This window comes from Leucoraja erinacea, chromosome 4 (genome assembly GCF_028641065.1).
Source record: "Leucoraja erinacea ecotype New England chromosome 4, Leri_hhj_1, whole genome shotgun sequence".
In the NCBI taxonomy this organism is placed as follows: domain Eukaryota; kingdom Metazoa; phylum Chordata; class Chondrichthyes; order Rajiformes; family Rajidae; genus Leucoraja; species Leucoraja erinaceus.
Window position 1 is genome coordinate 25,546,810 of NC_073380.1, and position 17,717 is coordinate 25,564,526.

General features: G+C 42.2%; 1 protein-coding gene across 2 annotated transcripts in view; it reads left to right on the top strand.

Moving 5' to 3' along the window:
• The window catches only part of tsnare1 (T-SNARE Domain Containing 1), a 776,868-nt gene that overhangs the window by 519,892 nt on the left and 239,259 nt on the right, over positions 1 to 17,717 (top strand). For both annotated transcript variants that reach the window (XM_055633878.1, XM_055633879.1), the window contains one exon: positions 1,257 to 1,331. In XM_055633878.1, the coding sequence (XP_055489853.1) occupies positions 1,257 to 1,331 (75 nt within the window). The remainder of the gene's footprint in view (positions 1 to 1,256; positions 1,332 to 17,717) is intronic.

The window sequence follows — 17,717 nt, forward strand, 5'->3', positions numbered from 1 at the left end:
GGTGCAGCAGGCAGTGAAGAAAATGAATGGTATGTTAGCATTCATAGCAAAAGGATTTGAGTATAGGAGCAAGCTACTGCAGTTGTACAGGGTCTTGGTGAGACCACACCAGGAGTATTGCGTACAGTTTTGGTCTCCTCATCTGAGGAAAGACATTCTTGCCATAGAGGGAGTACAGAGAAGGTTCACCAGACTGGTTCCTGGGATGTCAGGACTTTCATATGACGAAAGACTGGATAGATTCGACTTGTACTCGCTAGAATTTAGAAGATTGAGGGGGGATCTTATAGAAACGACAAAATTCTTAAGGGGTTGGACAAGCTAGCTGCAGGAAGATTGTTCCAGATGTTGGGGAAGTCCAGAACAAGGGGTCACAATTTAAGGATAAGGGGGAAATCTTTTAGGACCGAGATGAGAAAGACATTTTTCACACAGAGAGTGGTGAATCTCTGGAATTCTCTGCCACAGAAGGTAGTTGAGGCCAGTTCATTGGCTATATTTAAGAGGGAGTTAGATGTGGCCCTTGTGGCTAAAGGAATCAGTGGGTATGGAGAGAAGGCAGGTACAGGATACCGAGTTGGATGATCAGCATGATCATATTGAATGGCTCGAAGGGCCGAATGGCCTACTCCTGCACCTAGTTTCTATGTTCTATGTTTCTATGACACCCTTGCTACACTTAATGCAAATGGTGTTCCCATTAACAACATGATTTTGGCCAAGGTTAAATAGTTCTGATGCTGAGAATTTACTATCAATCTATCAGCATCTAATAGCGTATATAGTATCTTTCGCTCTGAGAATAGGACGTATCCAAGCATTAACACATTACCACATATAGTTATTAACCCCCAATGTTACCTGCTGTATTTTAATTAATTTCAGATTTTTACCTATTACAATTTCTCTTTATACCTCTTACACACTGATGAATGAGCACAACCAGTTTTAAACTTGTTTTGCTTGATAAAGATATTGCCTGCCACACTTTGCCCTGCTCTTCCCCTGTTCCAGATTTCTTTACACCCCCCCCCCCCCCCCCCCCACCCCCACACACACACAATCAGTCTGACGAAGGGTCCCCATCTGAAACATCATCTATCCATGTTCTCCATGGATGTTGCCTGACCAGCCGAGTTACTCCAGCAATCTGTATCTATTTTTGTGAACCATCATCTGCAGTTCCTTGTTTCTATGTCTTGATATGTTGTAATTAGGGGGAAGGAAATTTTTAACAGTTTTGGTTTTTTTTGCAGCGGGAATGGTTGCAATTGGACAGGCTCAAAAACCAGCTGTCGGACTCTATTCAGCGCTATGGAGCTTTGCAGAAGGTAAAGAGTTAAATGCCTATAATGTCTTTTGATTGCTTATTGTCATTATGGACACGTCATTTGTACCATATTTTCTGTAGTTTTGCTGATTTGTGTCCTCTGTGCATAACCACGTGCTCTGGAAGAGTTTCACTACAATGAACCTGCAATCATTTTGATGCAGTTGGTCATGATTAGTTTCAGCAAACGGTATCGATCATTCAAAGCAGTGGCCCAGTGGCAATGAGCAGCACTCTGCATGCTGCCGTAAGACCTCATGAATCTTCCAATCCCTGCAATTTCATTCTACTCCTGGACAAAAGAAAATGGTTATGTCTATGCCGTTGCCTCCCTCTTTAGCAACTAATCACTGACAAAAATAATTGTTTTTTAAAAAAAGTCAAAACATTGCTAAAAATAACAATAACTGTAGAAAGGTGATTAAATAGTCATCTACAGTGAATTCAGAAAGTATTCAGACCCCTTCACTTTTTCCACATTTAGTTACGTTACAGTCTTATTTTAAAATGGATTAATTCTGTTTTTTTTCATCAATCTACACACAGTGCCCCAGAATGAAGTAGAGAAAACAGGTGTTTAGAAATTTTTGCAAAGTAATTAAAAAGAAATTACTGAAATATCACATTTACATAAGTATTCTGCTATGACACACAAAGTATTTTGCTATGACACACAAAACTCAGCTTAAGTTCATCCTGTTTCCATTGATTATCCTTAAGATGTTTCTACAACTTGATTGGACATGATTTGGAAAGGCACACACCTGTCTATATAAGGCCTCACAGTTGACAGTGCACGTCAGAGCAAAAACCAAGCCATGAAGATGAAGGAATTGTCCGAAGACCTCCAAGAATGGATTGTGTTGAGACACATATCTGGGGAAGAGTATAAAACAATGTCTGCAGCATTGCAGGCCCCGAAGAGCACACTGGCCAAACTGAGGAATCGGGGGAGAACGGTCTTGGTCAGGGAGGTGACCAAGAACCCGATGGTCACTCTGACAGTGCTCCAGAGTTCTTCTGTGGAGATGGGAGAACTTTCCTGAAGATAACTATAGCTGCAGCACTCCACCAATCAGGCCTTTATGGTAGAGTGGCCAGATGACAGCCACTCCTCAGTGAAAACCACATGGCAACACACTTGGTGTTTACCGAAAGGCATGAGAAACAAGATTCTCTGTTCTGATGAAACCAAGATTGAACTCTTTGGCCTGAATATCAAGCGTCACATCTGGAAGAAGCCAGGCACCGCTCATTACCTGGCCAATACCATACCTACGGTGAAGCATGGTGGAGGTAGCATCATGCTGTGGGGATGTTTTTCGGGGCAGGAACTGGTGCACTAGTCAGGATTGAGGGAAAGATGAACGGAGCAAAGTACAGAGAGATCCTTGATGAAAACCTGCTCTAGAGCGTTCTGGACCTCAGACTGAGTACATTAAGTACACAGCCAAGATAATGCAGGAGTGGCTTCATGACAAGTCTGTGAATGTCTTTGAGTGGCCCAGCCAGAGCCCGGAGTCGAACCTGATCAAACATCTCTGGAGGGACCTGAAAATAGCTGTGCATCGACGCTCCCCATCCAACCTGACAGAACTTGAGAGGATCAGCAGAGAGGAATGGGAAAAATTACCGAAATACACGTGTACCAAGTTTGTAGCGTCATACCCAAGAAGACTTGAGGCTGTAAACACTGCCAAAGGTGCCTCAACAAAGTACTGAGTAAAGGGTCTGAATACTTATGTAAATGTGAAATTTCAGTTATTTCTTTTTAATGACTGCAAACATTTCTAAACACCTGTTTTTACTTTTTTTTATTATGGGATATTGTGTGTAGATAGATGATTAAAAAATAATAATTTAATCCATTTTTGAATAAGGCTATAACGTGATAAAATGCGGGGAAAGTTAAGTGGTCTGAATACTTTCTGAATGCACTGTATGCATTTCATGAATTCAGTAAGAGTATGAAAGTGTCTTTGTGAATCTGTCTTTGTTTCAGGTTCTGCACCTTCCCATATGTTCTATTGTATCTACAACATCCTAAAGTCATTTTAATGAGTTTGGTTAGTTCCCAGTTACGATTTATTTAAAGTTGCGAAAGTGCTTGAGAGGGAGATGGAGAGAAGATGCTGTCATTGTCAGGGAGATTTGAATTAAGGATCATAAATGTATGATTGCCACTAACGAATCTGAGCATTACCATGAATAACCACTTTACTTGAAGAGTTATTAGAGTGTGGAACATGCTAACTCAGTAATAAACCAATAGTAATAACTAATAATTAACCAATCTGAATGTGTCGGGGAAATAGCAGAGACACATGTAAAACAAAGTTAAATAAACACATGGCAATGGAAGGAATTAAAGAATATGTTGGTAAGGTGAGATGTTTTGGAGCTATTAAGTCTCATAGATATAATGAACAATGGCATGTTGGGTAAACTTGCACGTTTGTATGCTGCTGCTAATATGGTCAAAATATTCTTCTGAGCCTCAAGACGTGCATTAAAGCAGCATGTTTCTTGGACTCTGTGTCAATTTTGTGTGAGTTTCAACATGTGAGCATCATTATTCTACCTCACATGAAGTGTAAAATTTCGAACAATCCAGTCATATGAATATATCCACATACACCCACACAGGGGCCTTTCAAAATTCACCCAAGGCAGTTGTGTAGGCTCAATTATTGAGTTTATTCAAGACAAAGATCAATAGATTTGTTTTTGGATTTTAATGGAATCAAAGAAAATGGGCTTTGGGGAGGGAAGTGGCACTGAGGTACAAGATCAGACATGACTTCAGTGATTGGTGAAGATGATCAGCCTATCCATGATTCTGTTTCTTCTATTTGCATGCTTCCTTTTTGACAAAACATAGAAACATAGAAATTAGGTGCAGGAGTAGGCCATTTGGCCTTTCGAGCCTGCACCACCATTCAATATGATCATGGCTGATCATCCAACTCAGTATCCCGTACCTGCCTTCTCTCCATACTCTCTGATCCCCTTAGCCACAAGGGCCACATCTAACTACCTCTTAAATATAGCCAATGAACTGGCCTCGACTACCCTCTGCGGCAGAGAGTTCCAGAGATTCACCACTCTCTGTGTGAAAAAAGTTCTTCTCATCATTCAGCATCATTTAGTATTAAGGTCTCCAATCTCTCATTTTGTCTGAATGCTGATAAATAGGATCTGGCACACTTCAGAGTGTAGTCCTGCGAAGAAAGGTATATGTGATTTCTTGTAAACAATTCCAATGCAGGGAACTTGTATTAGACAACAGGTGCAGGAGTAGGCCATACGGCCCTTCAAGCCAGCACCGCCATTCAATGTGATCATGACTGATCATCCACAATCAGTACCCCGTTCCTGCCTTCTCCCCATATCCCCTGACTCCGCTATCTTTAAGAGCCCTATCTAGCTCACTTCAAATTTTCCAGAGAACCGGCCTCCACCACCCTATGAGACAGAATTCCACAGACTTACAACTCTCTGTGTGAAAAAGTGTTTCCTCATCTCCGTTCAAAGTGGCTTAACCCTTATTCTTAAACTGTGGCCCCTGGTTCTGGACTCCTCCAACATCGGGAACATGTTTCCTGCCTCTAGTGTGTCCAAACCCTTAATAATGTTATGTTTCAATAAGATCCCTCTCATCCTTCTAAATTCCAGACTATACAAGCCCAGCCACTCCATTCTCTCAGCATATGACAGTCCTGCCATCCCAGGAATTAACCTTGTGAACCTATGCTGCACTCCTTCAATAGCAAGAATGTCCTTCCCCACATTTGGAGACCACAACTGCACACAATGTTCCAGGTGTGGTCTCACTAGAGCCCTGTACAGCTGCAGAAGGACCTATTTGCTCTTAGACTCAACTCCTCTTGTGATGAAGGCCAACATGCCATTGGCTTTCTTCACTGGCTGTTGTACCTGCATGCTTACTTTCATTGACTGGTGAACAATGACCTGTTGTACTTCCCCTTTTCCCAACTTGACACCATTTTCATAATAAATTTCCATCCTGTTTTTGCTACCAAAGTGGATAACCTCACATTTATCCACTTTAAACTTCATCTGCCATGTAACTGCCCACTCTCCCAACCTGTCCGAGTCAACCTACATTCTCATAGCATCCTCCTCACAGTTCACACTGCCAACCAGCTTTGTGTTATCTGCAAATTTGCTAATGTTACTTGTAATCCCTTCATCTAAATCATTGATGTATATTGTAAATAGCTGCTGTCCCAGCACCGAGCCTTGCGGTACCCCACTAATCACTACCTGCCATTCTGAAAGGGTCCCGTTAATCACTCCTCTTTGTTTCCTGTCTGCCAACCAATTTTCTATCCATGTCGGCACTCTACCCCCAATTACATGTGGCCTAATTTTGCACACTAATTTCCTATGTGGAACCTTATCAAATGCTCCATGAAAGTCCAGGTACATTACATCCACTGGCTGTCTCTTGTCCATTTTCCCAGTTACATCCTCAAAAAATTCCAGAAGATTAGTGAAGCATAATTTCCCCTTTGTAAATCGAAGGTTACACAGAAAAGCTGGAGAAACTCAGCGGGTGCAGCAGCATCTATGGAGCGAAGGAAATAGGCAACGTTTCGGGCCGAAACCCTTCTTCAGACTGATCAGGGGTGGGGGTGGGTGGGGACAAGAAAGGGAAAAGGAGGAGTAGCCGGAAGGCTGGAGGGTGGGAGGAGACAGCAGGGGAGCTGAGGAAGGGGAGGAGACAGCAAGGACTAACAAAATTGGGAGAAGTCGATGTTCATGCCCCCGGTAAATCGATGTTGACTCAGACCGATCCTGTTAGTGCTATCCAAATGTGCCGCTATTTCATCATTTATGGTTGACTCCAGCACCTTCCCCACCACCGATGTCAGGCTAACTGGTATATAATTCCTGATTTCTCTCTCCCACCTTTTTTAAAAAGTGGGATAACATTTACTACCCTCCAATCCACAGGAACTGATCCTGAATCTATAGAACATTGGAAAATGATCACCAATGCATCCACTATTTCTAGAGCCACATCCTTAAGTACCCTGGGATGCAGACCACCAGGCCCTGGGGATTTATCAACCTTCAGTCCCATCAGTCTACCCAACACCATTTCCTGCCTAATGTGGATTTCCTTCAGTTCCTCCGTTACCCCAGATCCTCTGGCTAGTACATCAGGAAGATTGTTTGTGTCCTCCTTAGTGAAGATGGATCCAAAGTACCTGTTCAACTCATCTGCCATTTTCTTGTTCCCCATAATAAATTCACCCTTTTCAGTCTTCAAGGGTCCAACTTTGTTCTTAACTAATGTTTTCCTCTTCACTTACCTAAAGAAGCTTTTACTATCCTCCTTTATATTCTTGGCTAGCTTACCTTCGTATCTCAGCTTTTCTCCCTGCATTGCCTTTTTAGTTGTCTTTGTTGCTCTTTAAACGTTACCTAATCCTCTGGCTTCCTGCGCACCTTTGCTATGGTGTACTTCTTCTCTTTTATTTTTATATTGTCCTTGACTTCCCTTGTCATCCACAGTCGCCCCTTACTCCCCTTGGATTCTTTCTTCCTCTTTGGAATGAACTGATCCTGCACCTTCTGTATTATTCCCAGAAATACCTGCCATTGTTTTGTCAATCCCTGCACGGGTATCTTTCCAGTCAACTTTGGCCAGCTGCTCCCTCATGGCTCCATAGTCCCCTTTGTTCAACTGTAATACTGACACCTCCGATTTACCCTTTTCTCTCTCAAATTTTAGATTAAAACTTATCATATACCTCCTAATAGCTCCCTAACCTCAAGTTCTCTTATCAAATCCAGTTAATTGCACAGCACTAAATCCAGAATTGCCTTCTCCCTGGTAGGCTCTGTTTTGACACATAAAGTAACAGAGTTCAAACTGTGGCTATGTTTTGCATTAACCATTCAATTTGGAACATAAAACAGTACCATGTAGGAACAGGCCCTTCGGCCCAAAATGTCCATGCCTAACATTTCCCGGCACAGTTTAGACCCTCCAGTCTAATATCAATGCCTTGGCATGAGACAAAGTATTAATTTTGTGTCTATGCATATTACCTGTATTATCAATTTATTGTCTACAGTGCTGACCAATGTGTCTTAATCAAGTATATTGCACTATCCTGTAATTGGTTCATGTGTTAAATCTTTCATTGTCCTTAATTTATCTCTTAACTGCAACGCATGGAATCATTAGTAATTCACACATTAGGACAAATGCAATAGAGTCTTTGATCACCTTTTTTTTTCAAATGCAGTAACTCCTGTTCATTTAGAACAATAAAGAATGATGAATGATTGTATCTAGTAATTAAGTGCCTCACCATGTCCAATCAAAATTTGTCAAAATATGCAGACCATACCAGTTCCGATCTCAATCAGCGGCATTGCAGTGTTTATTGATTCTTCCAACCCCTTTCCACTATGCTGCACCATTCCTACTATGCTACAGAGTATAAGTTATATTAGAAACTTGCTTTTGGAAGCATGACCGAAATAGGATGAAACAGTGTTTTGCCTCAGTTGTTTGCTATACATTTGAGGCTGATTTGAATTGCAAAGTGTGGAGTAACCCGAGTATAGAACATGGCGCAATGATTTTTAATTTTCACTGGACCAAGTGCGGACCCGATGGGCCCGGTCCTCCAACGCAATATTCCACCACTCACACATAGCCCCCAACTGCGCAGGTGCGGCTGATGGGTTCCTATTGTGATGCCAGAGATCCCCGTTGTGACGCAAGTCACGGCAACACATAGCCCCGCAACTGCGGAGGCGTGGCCGGCATGTGGGTGCGCGACTGGGACTTTTTTAAGTTTAAAATGGCAATAACGTAAAATATAACATCAATATGAACGCATCTCACTATCCCTCTTCAGTCCCCTATTCCCCTCCTCCATTCTCCTCCATCTCCCCACCCTTCTACCAACCCTCTTCTGCTTCCTCTGCACACACCCTCTCCCCTCCTACATTACCTCGCCATCTCTCTACCTACCTCTATCCTCCTCCATTCCCCTTCTTCCCTCAGCACTCCCTCTCCTCCTCTTCACCCTTCCTCTTCTTCCCCCTCTCCTCTCTCCCCTATCCCACCCTCCCCCCATCCCCCACTCCCTATCCCCCACTCCCTACGTCCCCCACATCCCCTCCTCTCCCTCCCTACTCCCTCCTCTCCCTCAATCCCCCCATGCTCCCTCCTCTCCTCCCCAGGATCTCGATGTAAAACACCGCTGGCCCAGTTTTCTCCACCACGTCGGTGATGTTGTACGAGGCGGAGGTTGTTGGATTGTCCCTCCCTGGCACCGCTGCCCCCAGACCCAGCCCCAGACTCAGCGCCCAGGCCCCCGTTCAGTGGCGCAGCCTCTCACTGCCCCCGGACCCTGCACTGGCTCCAATCCCAGCCCAGGGCCCAGGGGGCAGAAATTGTTAAAGTTAATAAAGTGAGGATCTGTGGAGGCAATTGTAAAATGAAAAGAAACTTACCTGTGGAGCCGTTGGGTCCCCGTTTTGAGGCCGGGCAAGTACACGCGATAAAAAAAGATGGCGATCTGAAAATCGAGAAAGCCCCCAACTGTGCACGTGCAGATACCGGGCCTGCTGCACACGTGCATGGCTTTCCGGCCTCCCCCATCTGCGCCGGCATTAATTTAAGTTTAAAATGTCAATAACTTGAAAAATATAACATCAATCTGAACAAAACTTGGCTAATGCATATCACAAGACAATGGTGAGTAAGGTGGGCCTAAAATTGTTGCACAATCATGTACCTTTTTTTTTGCGGAGTTTCTGTAACACACACACACACACACACATATATATATACACACACACAAACACACATATATGTATATACATATATATATATACATATATATATATACACATATATATATATACACACACATACACACACATATATATATATATATACATGTATATACATATATATATATATATATACATATATATATATATATATATATATATATAGATATAGATACACACACACACACACACACATATATATAAACACACACACACACACATATATATACACACACACACACATATATACACACACACTCATATATATATATATATATATTTTCACCTAAACTAATCAAACATGAAGGATATATATATATAGATATACACAAACTAAATGAGGTTTAGTAATATATAGATATAGATATTAGGTGGGCCTCAGCTATTTTTCAAAATATAAAAAGAGTCACAGCCACTCTCTCGCCCTAATGTGCTAAGCTAAGCACTCAAATTCTGCACATCACTAACAATTTTACCTAAACTAATCAAACATGAAGGATTTTCATCCCTTGGTATGCATGCTATATTTTTCCGATTCACATTGCAACTAAGAGAGAACGGAAAGAAGAAAAATGATATAATAGTAGAGTAAACATTGAGAAAATGTACCTTGTTGCATGTACTTGAAGAATAAATAATGGCACCAAGAACTTTCCCTGTTTTCCTTTTGGATCCCCATGGAGTCTTTCCCATTGTGTGCTCAGAACCTATCTCCTACCTGATCTCCCGATGGATTAGCACTACAACACCCCCTCCCATTCCCAATCTGACCTTTCTCTCCTGGGCCTCCTCCATTGTCAGAGTGAGGCCCAGTGCATATTGGAACAACAGCACCTCATATTTCGCTTGGGTAGTTTACAGTCCAGCAGTATGAACATTGACTTCTCTAACATCAGATAGCCCTTGCTTTCTTTCTCCATCCTCTCCCACAGCCCAGTTCACCCAGTCTAGTCTTACTGTCTCCGACTACATTATATCTTTGTCCAGTCCCCTCCCCTGACATCAGTCTGAAGAAGGGTCTCGACCCGAAACATCACCCATTCCTTCTGTTCAGAGATGCCGCCTGACCCACTGAGTTACTCCAGCATTTTGTGTCTACCTCCTATCTTTGAGGAACATATCTACTGTCTAGATGGCCATGAATATATGATACTATATGAAGCAGAGGAAGTGAATCAAGTATTAACTGGATATAGCCAGTCTTGCTACATAAAACCTTCCCTAATTAAGTAGAAACACGCAGATAAGATAGTTGATATTGGTATATTATTGTCACCTGTACCCTCCAGTCAAATTATACAATACATGAGTACAATCAAGCCATACACAAGTACAACCATGCAAAGAGAAACATACTGAGGTGCAGAATATAGTGTTACAATGTTATAGCATTGTAGTTAGAGAGAAGGTGGGGATAGAAAATGTGCAAAGGCTGCAATGAGGTAAGTGGGAGATCAGGAGTGCAGCCTAGGTTAGAAGAGGACTGTTGAGCAGTCCGATGACAGCATGGAATATGCTGTTACTGAATATAGGGTAGCAATGTTACAAAATTTTGAGATTTTAAAAATCAAGTCTGAAATTTATCCCATCAGATAAAGCATAAAAATAAGTTTAATTTGACACCTAATTCACTTTCATATCGTCAGTATTTAAAAAAGTTCTGGCCATTTTCATACTCGGAAATTAGCATCTTGTTCCCTATTGCTTTTCCATTGACTTAACACAAAGGCTGTGATCGAGGACAGTCAAAAGCCCATAACATTCTTAAAAATTAAGAGAACTGAATGAAATTTTCAGTTATTATAGATTGAAGCATTGTGAAACAAATATAAAACATCTTACTTGGATGACCTGAAATTAAAGCATATAATTAGTTAATTACCTAATTGTAGCTAATTACAAAATTGACCATTTTGACGGAAATAGTAATAAACACCCAGACTGTCTTGAAAATTCAAAAATGTGATATTCTCAAGATCAGAACTTTAATATTATTGTATTATATGTTGTAAGTCCGTGACAGATAGGTAAATCAATTACAATTTCTCGCAATATACCAGGTCTTTATGGAGAAGATCAGTTGCTATTTGGTACATTGGCATATCATAATTAGTAGCATCATCACACTCCTCAGATTGTAACCAATAAGCAACTCTGTACACCTTGTTTTTCCTCAACTTTTCAATTTTGGCATTGTAAACTACAAATTTTTGCTCTTCAAACCATGCATGACATGCCTTTCTGCCCACTACTTTCCCATTAAGAATGTCCTGTAGATTCCATTTCTTAAGAAAAGGATATATTTTTTAAATAGCCTAAGTATCCAAATAACATGATTTTAAAATCTCATTGTCATGAATTTATATGCCAGGTGGAAGGAATTTAATGTTTAATTCCCATAAATTAATCCAGAAACGTCCACTCAAAATATTATCAAAATTATTGTTTTTTGCACAATACATGTGACTCAAACTGTTGTGTATATTTAGTTTAAAAATAATGATCATGGAGAGAGAATAACAGAAAATATAGACAATTTAGATGGCATGACATGATTGTCCAAAAGAAATGAGCATTTTAATCATCTTGCGAGTGGGCGATTCTGGAACGTGACCGATTGGAACGTTGCATTAGCGGTAAAATTTGAACCCCATATGGGCAGGAAAAACACTGCTGGTTCGTATGGGGCCCAAATCACATTTTCGCAACGTAAAATTAGATTAAAGCCATCCCAAAAAGCAAGATTATATGTAAAATAGGCGACTAAACCCTTGTCTCACGGTGCGAGTCCACCCACGACTGATCCCGAGATTAAAACAAAAGTGTACTGACTGTGTGGGCAGACACTTTAGTAGTGATTGCCCATGGGGTTCACTGTCGAGGACTTCATAAATGCAGAGACCATTATAAACAGAGCGATTAACCCTGGTAAGGGGGGAGATTTCTCTCTGAGTTGGACCCAGGAAACAGAAGCAGGCTCACGTAGACTTAATATTTTCTTGAGGTTATTAACGACAGATAAATGGATGGGAAGGGGTTTGAGGGCTATGGGCCACATGCAGGCAAATAGGACTACCACAAGGCGCCATCTTGGACGGCACGACCAAGCTGGGCCGAAGGACCTGTTTCCGTGTTGTACAGCACCATGACTAAGGCATATCCAGTGGGATGTTTTGTATTGTTCCTTTCTAAAGATGCAATGTATTTTGGTGACTATTGCACACTGCAGACCAGAAGCGCCTTCAAAACCCAGAAAGAAGGGATGGGCGGGTTAGGTGAGCATGTGAGTGGGGTTGTTTGCAGTTGCAGAGGGAAGGTGCAAGGGCGGTACAGTTCCCAGTCTGGATGGGTGGCTTGGTTGGCGGCGGCCCATGGTGTGGCAGGGCCGGCATGCCCGCTGACTCCCATACCCCCCCCCCCCCCACCCCTGGTCCGGGGCCACGCTGGGAGAGAGCCCCCGAGCACCTGCCCCGCTGGCGTCGCCGACGTGACGACGGTGCAAAGCCCCCGCGCCCAGTGCAATGGGCGGAGAACTGGAGAGGGGAGGGAAGGGGTCGCACACATGGCCGGGAAACAGAGGGGTGGGGATGGGGGTGGCGACAGACAGGGCCAACAATGAGATGGAGAAAGACAGAAACACCGACGTGCAAAGGAGACCAACAATAGTGCATGACCTCTCTCGTGTTGTGGCGTGTGATTGTTGCCTGCCCGCTGTTTCAGACGCTAAAGCCTTGGGATCATTGCCCTTCATGTTGGCGTGGAGGGGGAGGGGGGGTATTGTGCTGTTTGACCGCCCCCTGCAATCCCAGGGACAGGAAGACACAGCGGCTTTTCAGACTGTTGGGCAATCACTACCAAAGTGTTTGCCCACACAGTCAGTACACCTCTCCTACACTTGTCTCCCGTACTAAGTCTAATACACACACAGAAAGAGAGAGATGAGAGCAGAGAATTATCCCAGCCTGGCTCTGGCACTGGACGGTGCACGTTTTCCCTTTGTACCTCATATCAATAGATGCGGTCGCGCTGAATTCTATCTTTAACTCAAAGCTGCAGGATAGAGCTGTCTTCTTTAACAGTGTTGCTTCGCCGCCACCGCCTCCTTGCTGCACAATGGCAGCAAGTGCGGGGCCGAGATCCTGCCTAGTTTTTTTAAGTTCTGAAATTGAATAACTTTCAATACTGAATCAGAATAGACTTACTGTATGAGATGCTGTCCAGCTCCTCTATTTGATACTTAAAACAGACCTTTATTCACGGTTGGCTCAAGAGTAACTCGGGAGAGGAACTTGGTAACTCGGGAGAGGAACTTGGTACATCGCAGAAATGAGAAGTAAACGGCAAACTTGGACATACATGTGGGAACTCGTTTAAACTAGTGAGCATAAACTTGGAATCTCGTAGACAACCACGAGTGTGATTTTTTCTTTCACTCGGGATCACTCGTGGGTGGACTCGCACCGTGAGACAGGGCCAATACCCTTTCTTTTGTCCCGATCTTGCGATCCGTCACATTGTAGGCGTTGAGGGCATTCGAAGTCGCCTTTTATTTTAATCCAATTATTAAATTGTCCAGCAAATTTTTAAAAAAATAAACCGGGAATGGAAGTCCGATCGATTTTTCTTCATCAGCTAGCAGCCCGAGGAAATCTGCCTCCGACAAGCAATACAAACCTGGATTTTAATCCCCCCCCCACCGCTCAAAGGCGCCAAAGTCACGCAGTGGCAGAAATGCTGCACCGCTGAAGGTAGGTTTTGTAACATCGCTATATAGGGCTATGTGCTTTCAAGCTTTACCAACGTGAGAGGAGAGAAGTAGGAATGGCTTGAAGGTTATGGTTCTTGTGTGTGTCAATGGAATTGATGGCGAGATGGCTGGTATGTGTAATAAGCTACATAGGGTACATCCACAAGTACCTGCAATTTCTTGTTGCCAAATCAAGTTGTGATAAATCCAGAAAGGATGAGTGCTACAGTGCATTTATAAAGGTTGGGAAGAGTCGGTGGAAACTTTGTCAAACTGTGTTAAGCCTACTGAGCAAGTAAAGACGTTGGTGTAGGAAGGAACTGCAGATGCTTGTTTACATCGAAGATAGACACAAAATGCTGTAATAACTCAGCATCTATGGAGAGAAGGAATGGGAGATGATTCAGGTTGAGACCTTCAGTCTGAGGAACGGTCTCGATCCAAAACATCACCCATTCCTTCTCTCCAGAGATGCTACCTGTCCCACTGAGTTACTCTAGCATTTTCTGTCTAAAACGTTGGTGTGCTTTCTTCACTGGGTTTGGTCCTGGACAAATTGGGATGTATACACTTAGGAATTTGAAGATCTTGACCATCTCCACTTCGGCATCATTGGTGTACACCATCTCACTGTCTGAATTCAATAACTAACTCTTTTGTCATCCTGACATTGACGGTGAGGTCACTGGCTCTCAACTCTGCACTGGACCACTTGTTCAGTGTTCAACACCATCATTTGCTCTAAACGTTACCGAGCTCAGGGAACTGGTTCACTGCGTATACTTTTGCGACCAGATTCCCGACTTGGGTCATAAGATCATGTGATAGGAGCAGAATTAGGCCATTCGGCCCATCAATTCTACTCCCACATTCAATCATGACTGATCTCTCCCTTCTTCATCAACAGAACACAATTCATACAAATTGTTAACAACATTTCCTTCTCAATAACCATCAGCACAGGGGCACCACAAGTCTGTGTGCTCAGTCCCCTGCTCGACTCACTCTATGCCCATGAATGTGTAGGTATGTCGACAAATACTCTTGTGAACTTTGACAAATCTATGGTAGAGAGCATATTCAATGGTCGCATCATGGCCCTCAAACACCCAGGAATGAAAGATGGTGAACACTGCCCAGTCCGTCGCGGGTACTGACTTCCGCACCATTGAAGGGATCTATAGGTGGTGCTGCCACAAAAGGCTCACACCACCCTGGTCGTGCTCTCAGTTCACTACTGCCATCAGGAAAAAGATATAAGAGTCTGAAAACTGTGAGGTGCAGGTTCAGGAACAGCTTCTTCCCAGCAACGAACAGGCTATTGAACCTGAACTTCTAAACTAAACTTCCAACTACAAATTGCCTTGTTTGCATTAGTTACTTCAGGCTTTGTTTTGCACTGTTGTTTTATTTTAAATGTTTTGATCTTTTTATTTGTTTGTTTATTCTGTTATCCATTGAGTACTGTGTTTACAAAACTGTTATGCTTCTGCAAGTAGGAATTTAATTGTTCCATTTCAGTTCACATGACAATTAAATACCCTTGACATTACTTAACTCTCTATCTCCTTCCTGTACTCCATCTCGTCATTGTCCAAGATCCAGCCCTTTACAGTGAGGTCACCTGCAAACGAATAAATGGAGAATTTAGCTACACAGTCATGAACAAAAGGGGAGAATGATTAAGAGGATGAGAACGCATCCTTGTGGGGCACCAGTGTTGAGAATTATCGTGGGTGTATTAAAGTTCCTGTTTGTGTTGAAGTGTTACCCTTTTTGAAAGGCATTATAAAATGGTTATTATTATTTTGCAGAATGGCATAAATTTTCCTACTGTTCTTACATAGAAACATAGAAACATAGAAAATTGGTGCAGGAGTAGACCATTCGGCCCTTCGAGCCTGCACCGCTATTCAATATGATCATGGCTGATCATCCAACTCAGTATTCTGTACATGCCTTCTCTCCATAAGCCTTTAGCCACAAGGGCCACATCTAACTTAAATATAGCCAATGAACTGGCCTTAACTACCTTCTGTGGCAGAGAATTCCAGAGATTCACCACTCTCTGTGTGAAAAATGTTTTCCTCATCTTGGTCCTAAAAGATTTCCCCCTTATCCTTAAACTGTGACCCCTTGTTCTGGACTTCCCCATTAAAAATACTACAGATTCTGGAATTCTCAAACAAAAGCAGAAAATCGTACAAACACTCAAAAGGTCATGAAGCATCTGAGGAAAGGAAAACGGAGTTAATGCTGCAGGTTGAAATTCAGCATTTGCTGGTGGTATTCCATTTGTGTTTTTAATGCAGCAAAATGCATTCTGATCTACTTTAAAAGGGCATTATAAAATAGAAACGTAGATACAAGGAACTGCTGATGCTGGTTTACCAAAAAAGACAAAGTGCTGGAGTAATTCAGTAAGTTAAGCAAAATCTCTAATGAACATGCATAACCTAAAATGACACAAAGTGCCTGACCTGCTGAGATACTCCAGCACTTTGTGTCGTTTTTATTATGAAAACGGAATTTGACGCAGTGCTACATAAAACGGAAAAGGGATATGGGCAGCTTTAGGAAGGGAATTCCAACATCTAAAATAGTGGCAGCCAAAGACTTGTTTGTTTGAGATGGAGTGATTAATTTCAGGGTTGTTAGAATTGAAGCACCGATATCACAAGTACAGTAAACCCTCATTTTACGGACCTCTTTATAATGCTTTTCGATTATAGCTACGACCCAGCGGACTGCTGACACTAGTCCAGGCATGCAACGCCTCCTCGGCCATTTTCAGGCTGGGCTGCCTGCCTTCACCAACCTTCTTCACCCTAATCATCACCTATACATGTTGTCCAGAGATGCTGAAAATAGACACAAAAAGCTGGAGTTAGTCAGCGGGTTAGACAGCATCTCGGGTTGAGACCATTCTTCAGACTGAGAGTCGGGAAAGGGAAACGAGAGATAAAATACGGTGATATAGAACAAATAAAATATACAAAAAAGTAACAACCCAAAAAGTCACCCACCTTACTCCATACACTCCAGAAATGCTGCTTAACCTGCGGAATTACTTCAACGCTTTGTAGTCTTTTGTACATTACCCAGTGTCTGTCGTTGTTTCTTTCTGCTACTTATGCTATGATAATCCCTAACTCGGTTATAGGAAACAAACAGACATCATCCAACTGCAACACCCCCCCACCACCCAATGACCGATTATAACAAGGGTTTACTGTAGTGTTAGAAGACATTACAGAGATGAAGGACCGTTGGGGAATTCAAAAACAAGCGTGAGGATTTTAAATTATTAATTTGTTGTTTGCAGGACCTTACTGATTAGCAGATTAGCTTTTCTGTATAGACATTTAACTTTCACAATACCTCAAAAGGAATGTATTGATGTTGAGCACTTTAGAATACGCAAACAAAACAATATGATAGCAAATTAATGTACATCGGCTTCACGGAGTTGTTGTAAGTTCAGGTGAATTGATATTTTAAAGGCTAGGATAAGCACAGTAGGCTGCTCCTTCTTTGCTACATTTAAAAAAAAAACTAATTGATGAGAATACCTCTAATTAAACCAAAGTGACATTAAAATTCCTTGAATACCATAAAGTTCAGAATGGTTCAAAACATCAATACTTTACTTAGAAAAAATAATGTTTTATTGCACCTTGTAATGAGCATCAAACCAACACTTTGTGCAGAACAGATTGATTAAATTTAGCTAAGAAATGTGTTTTCAGGGCTAATTTAATTGGCTAAAATGTACATCACTTTTACAATTAG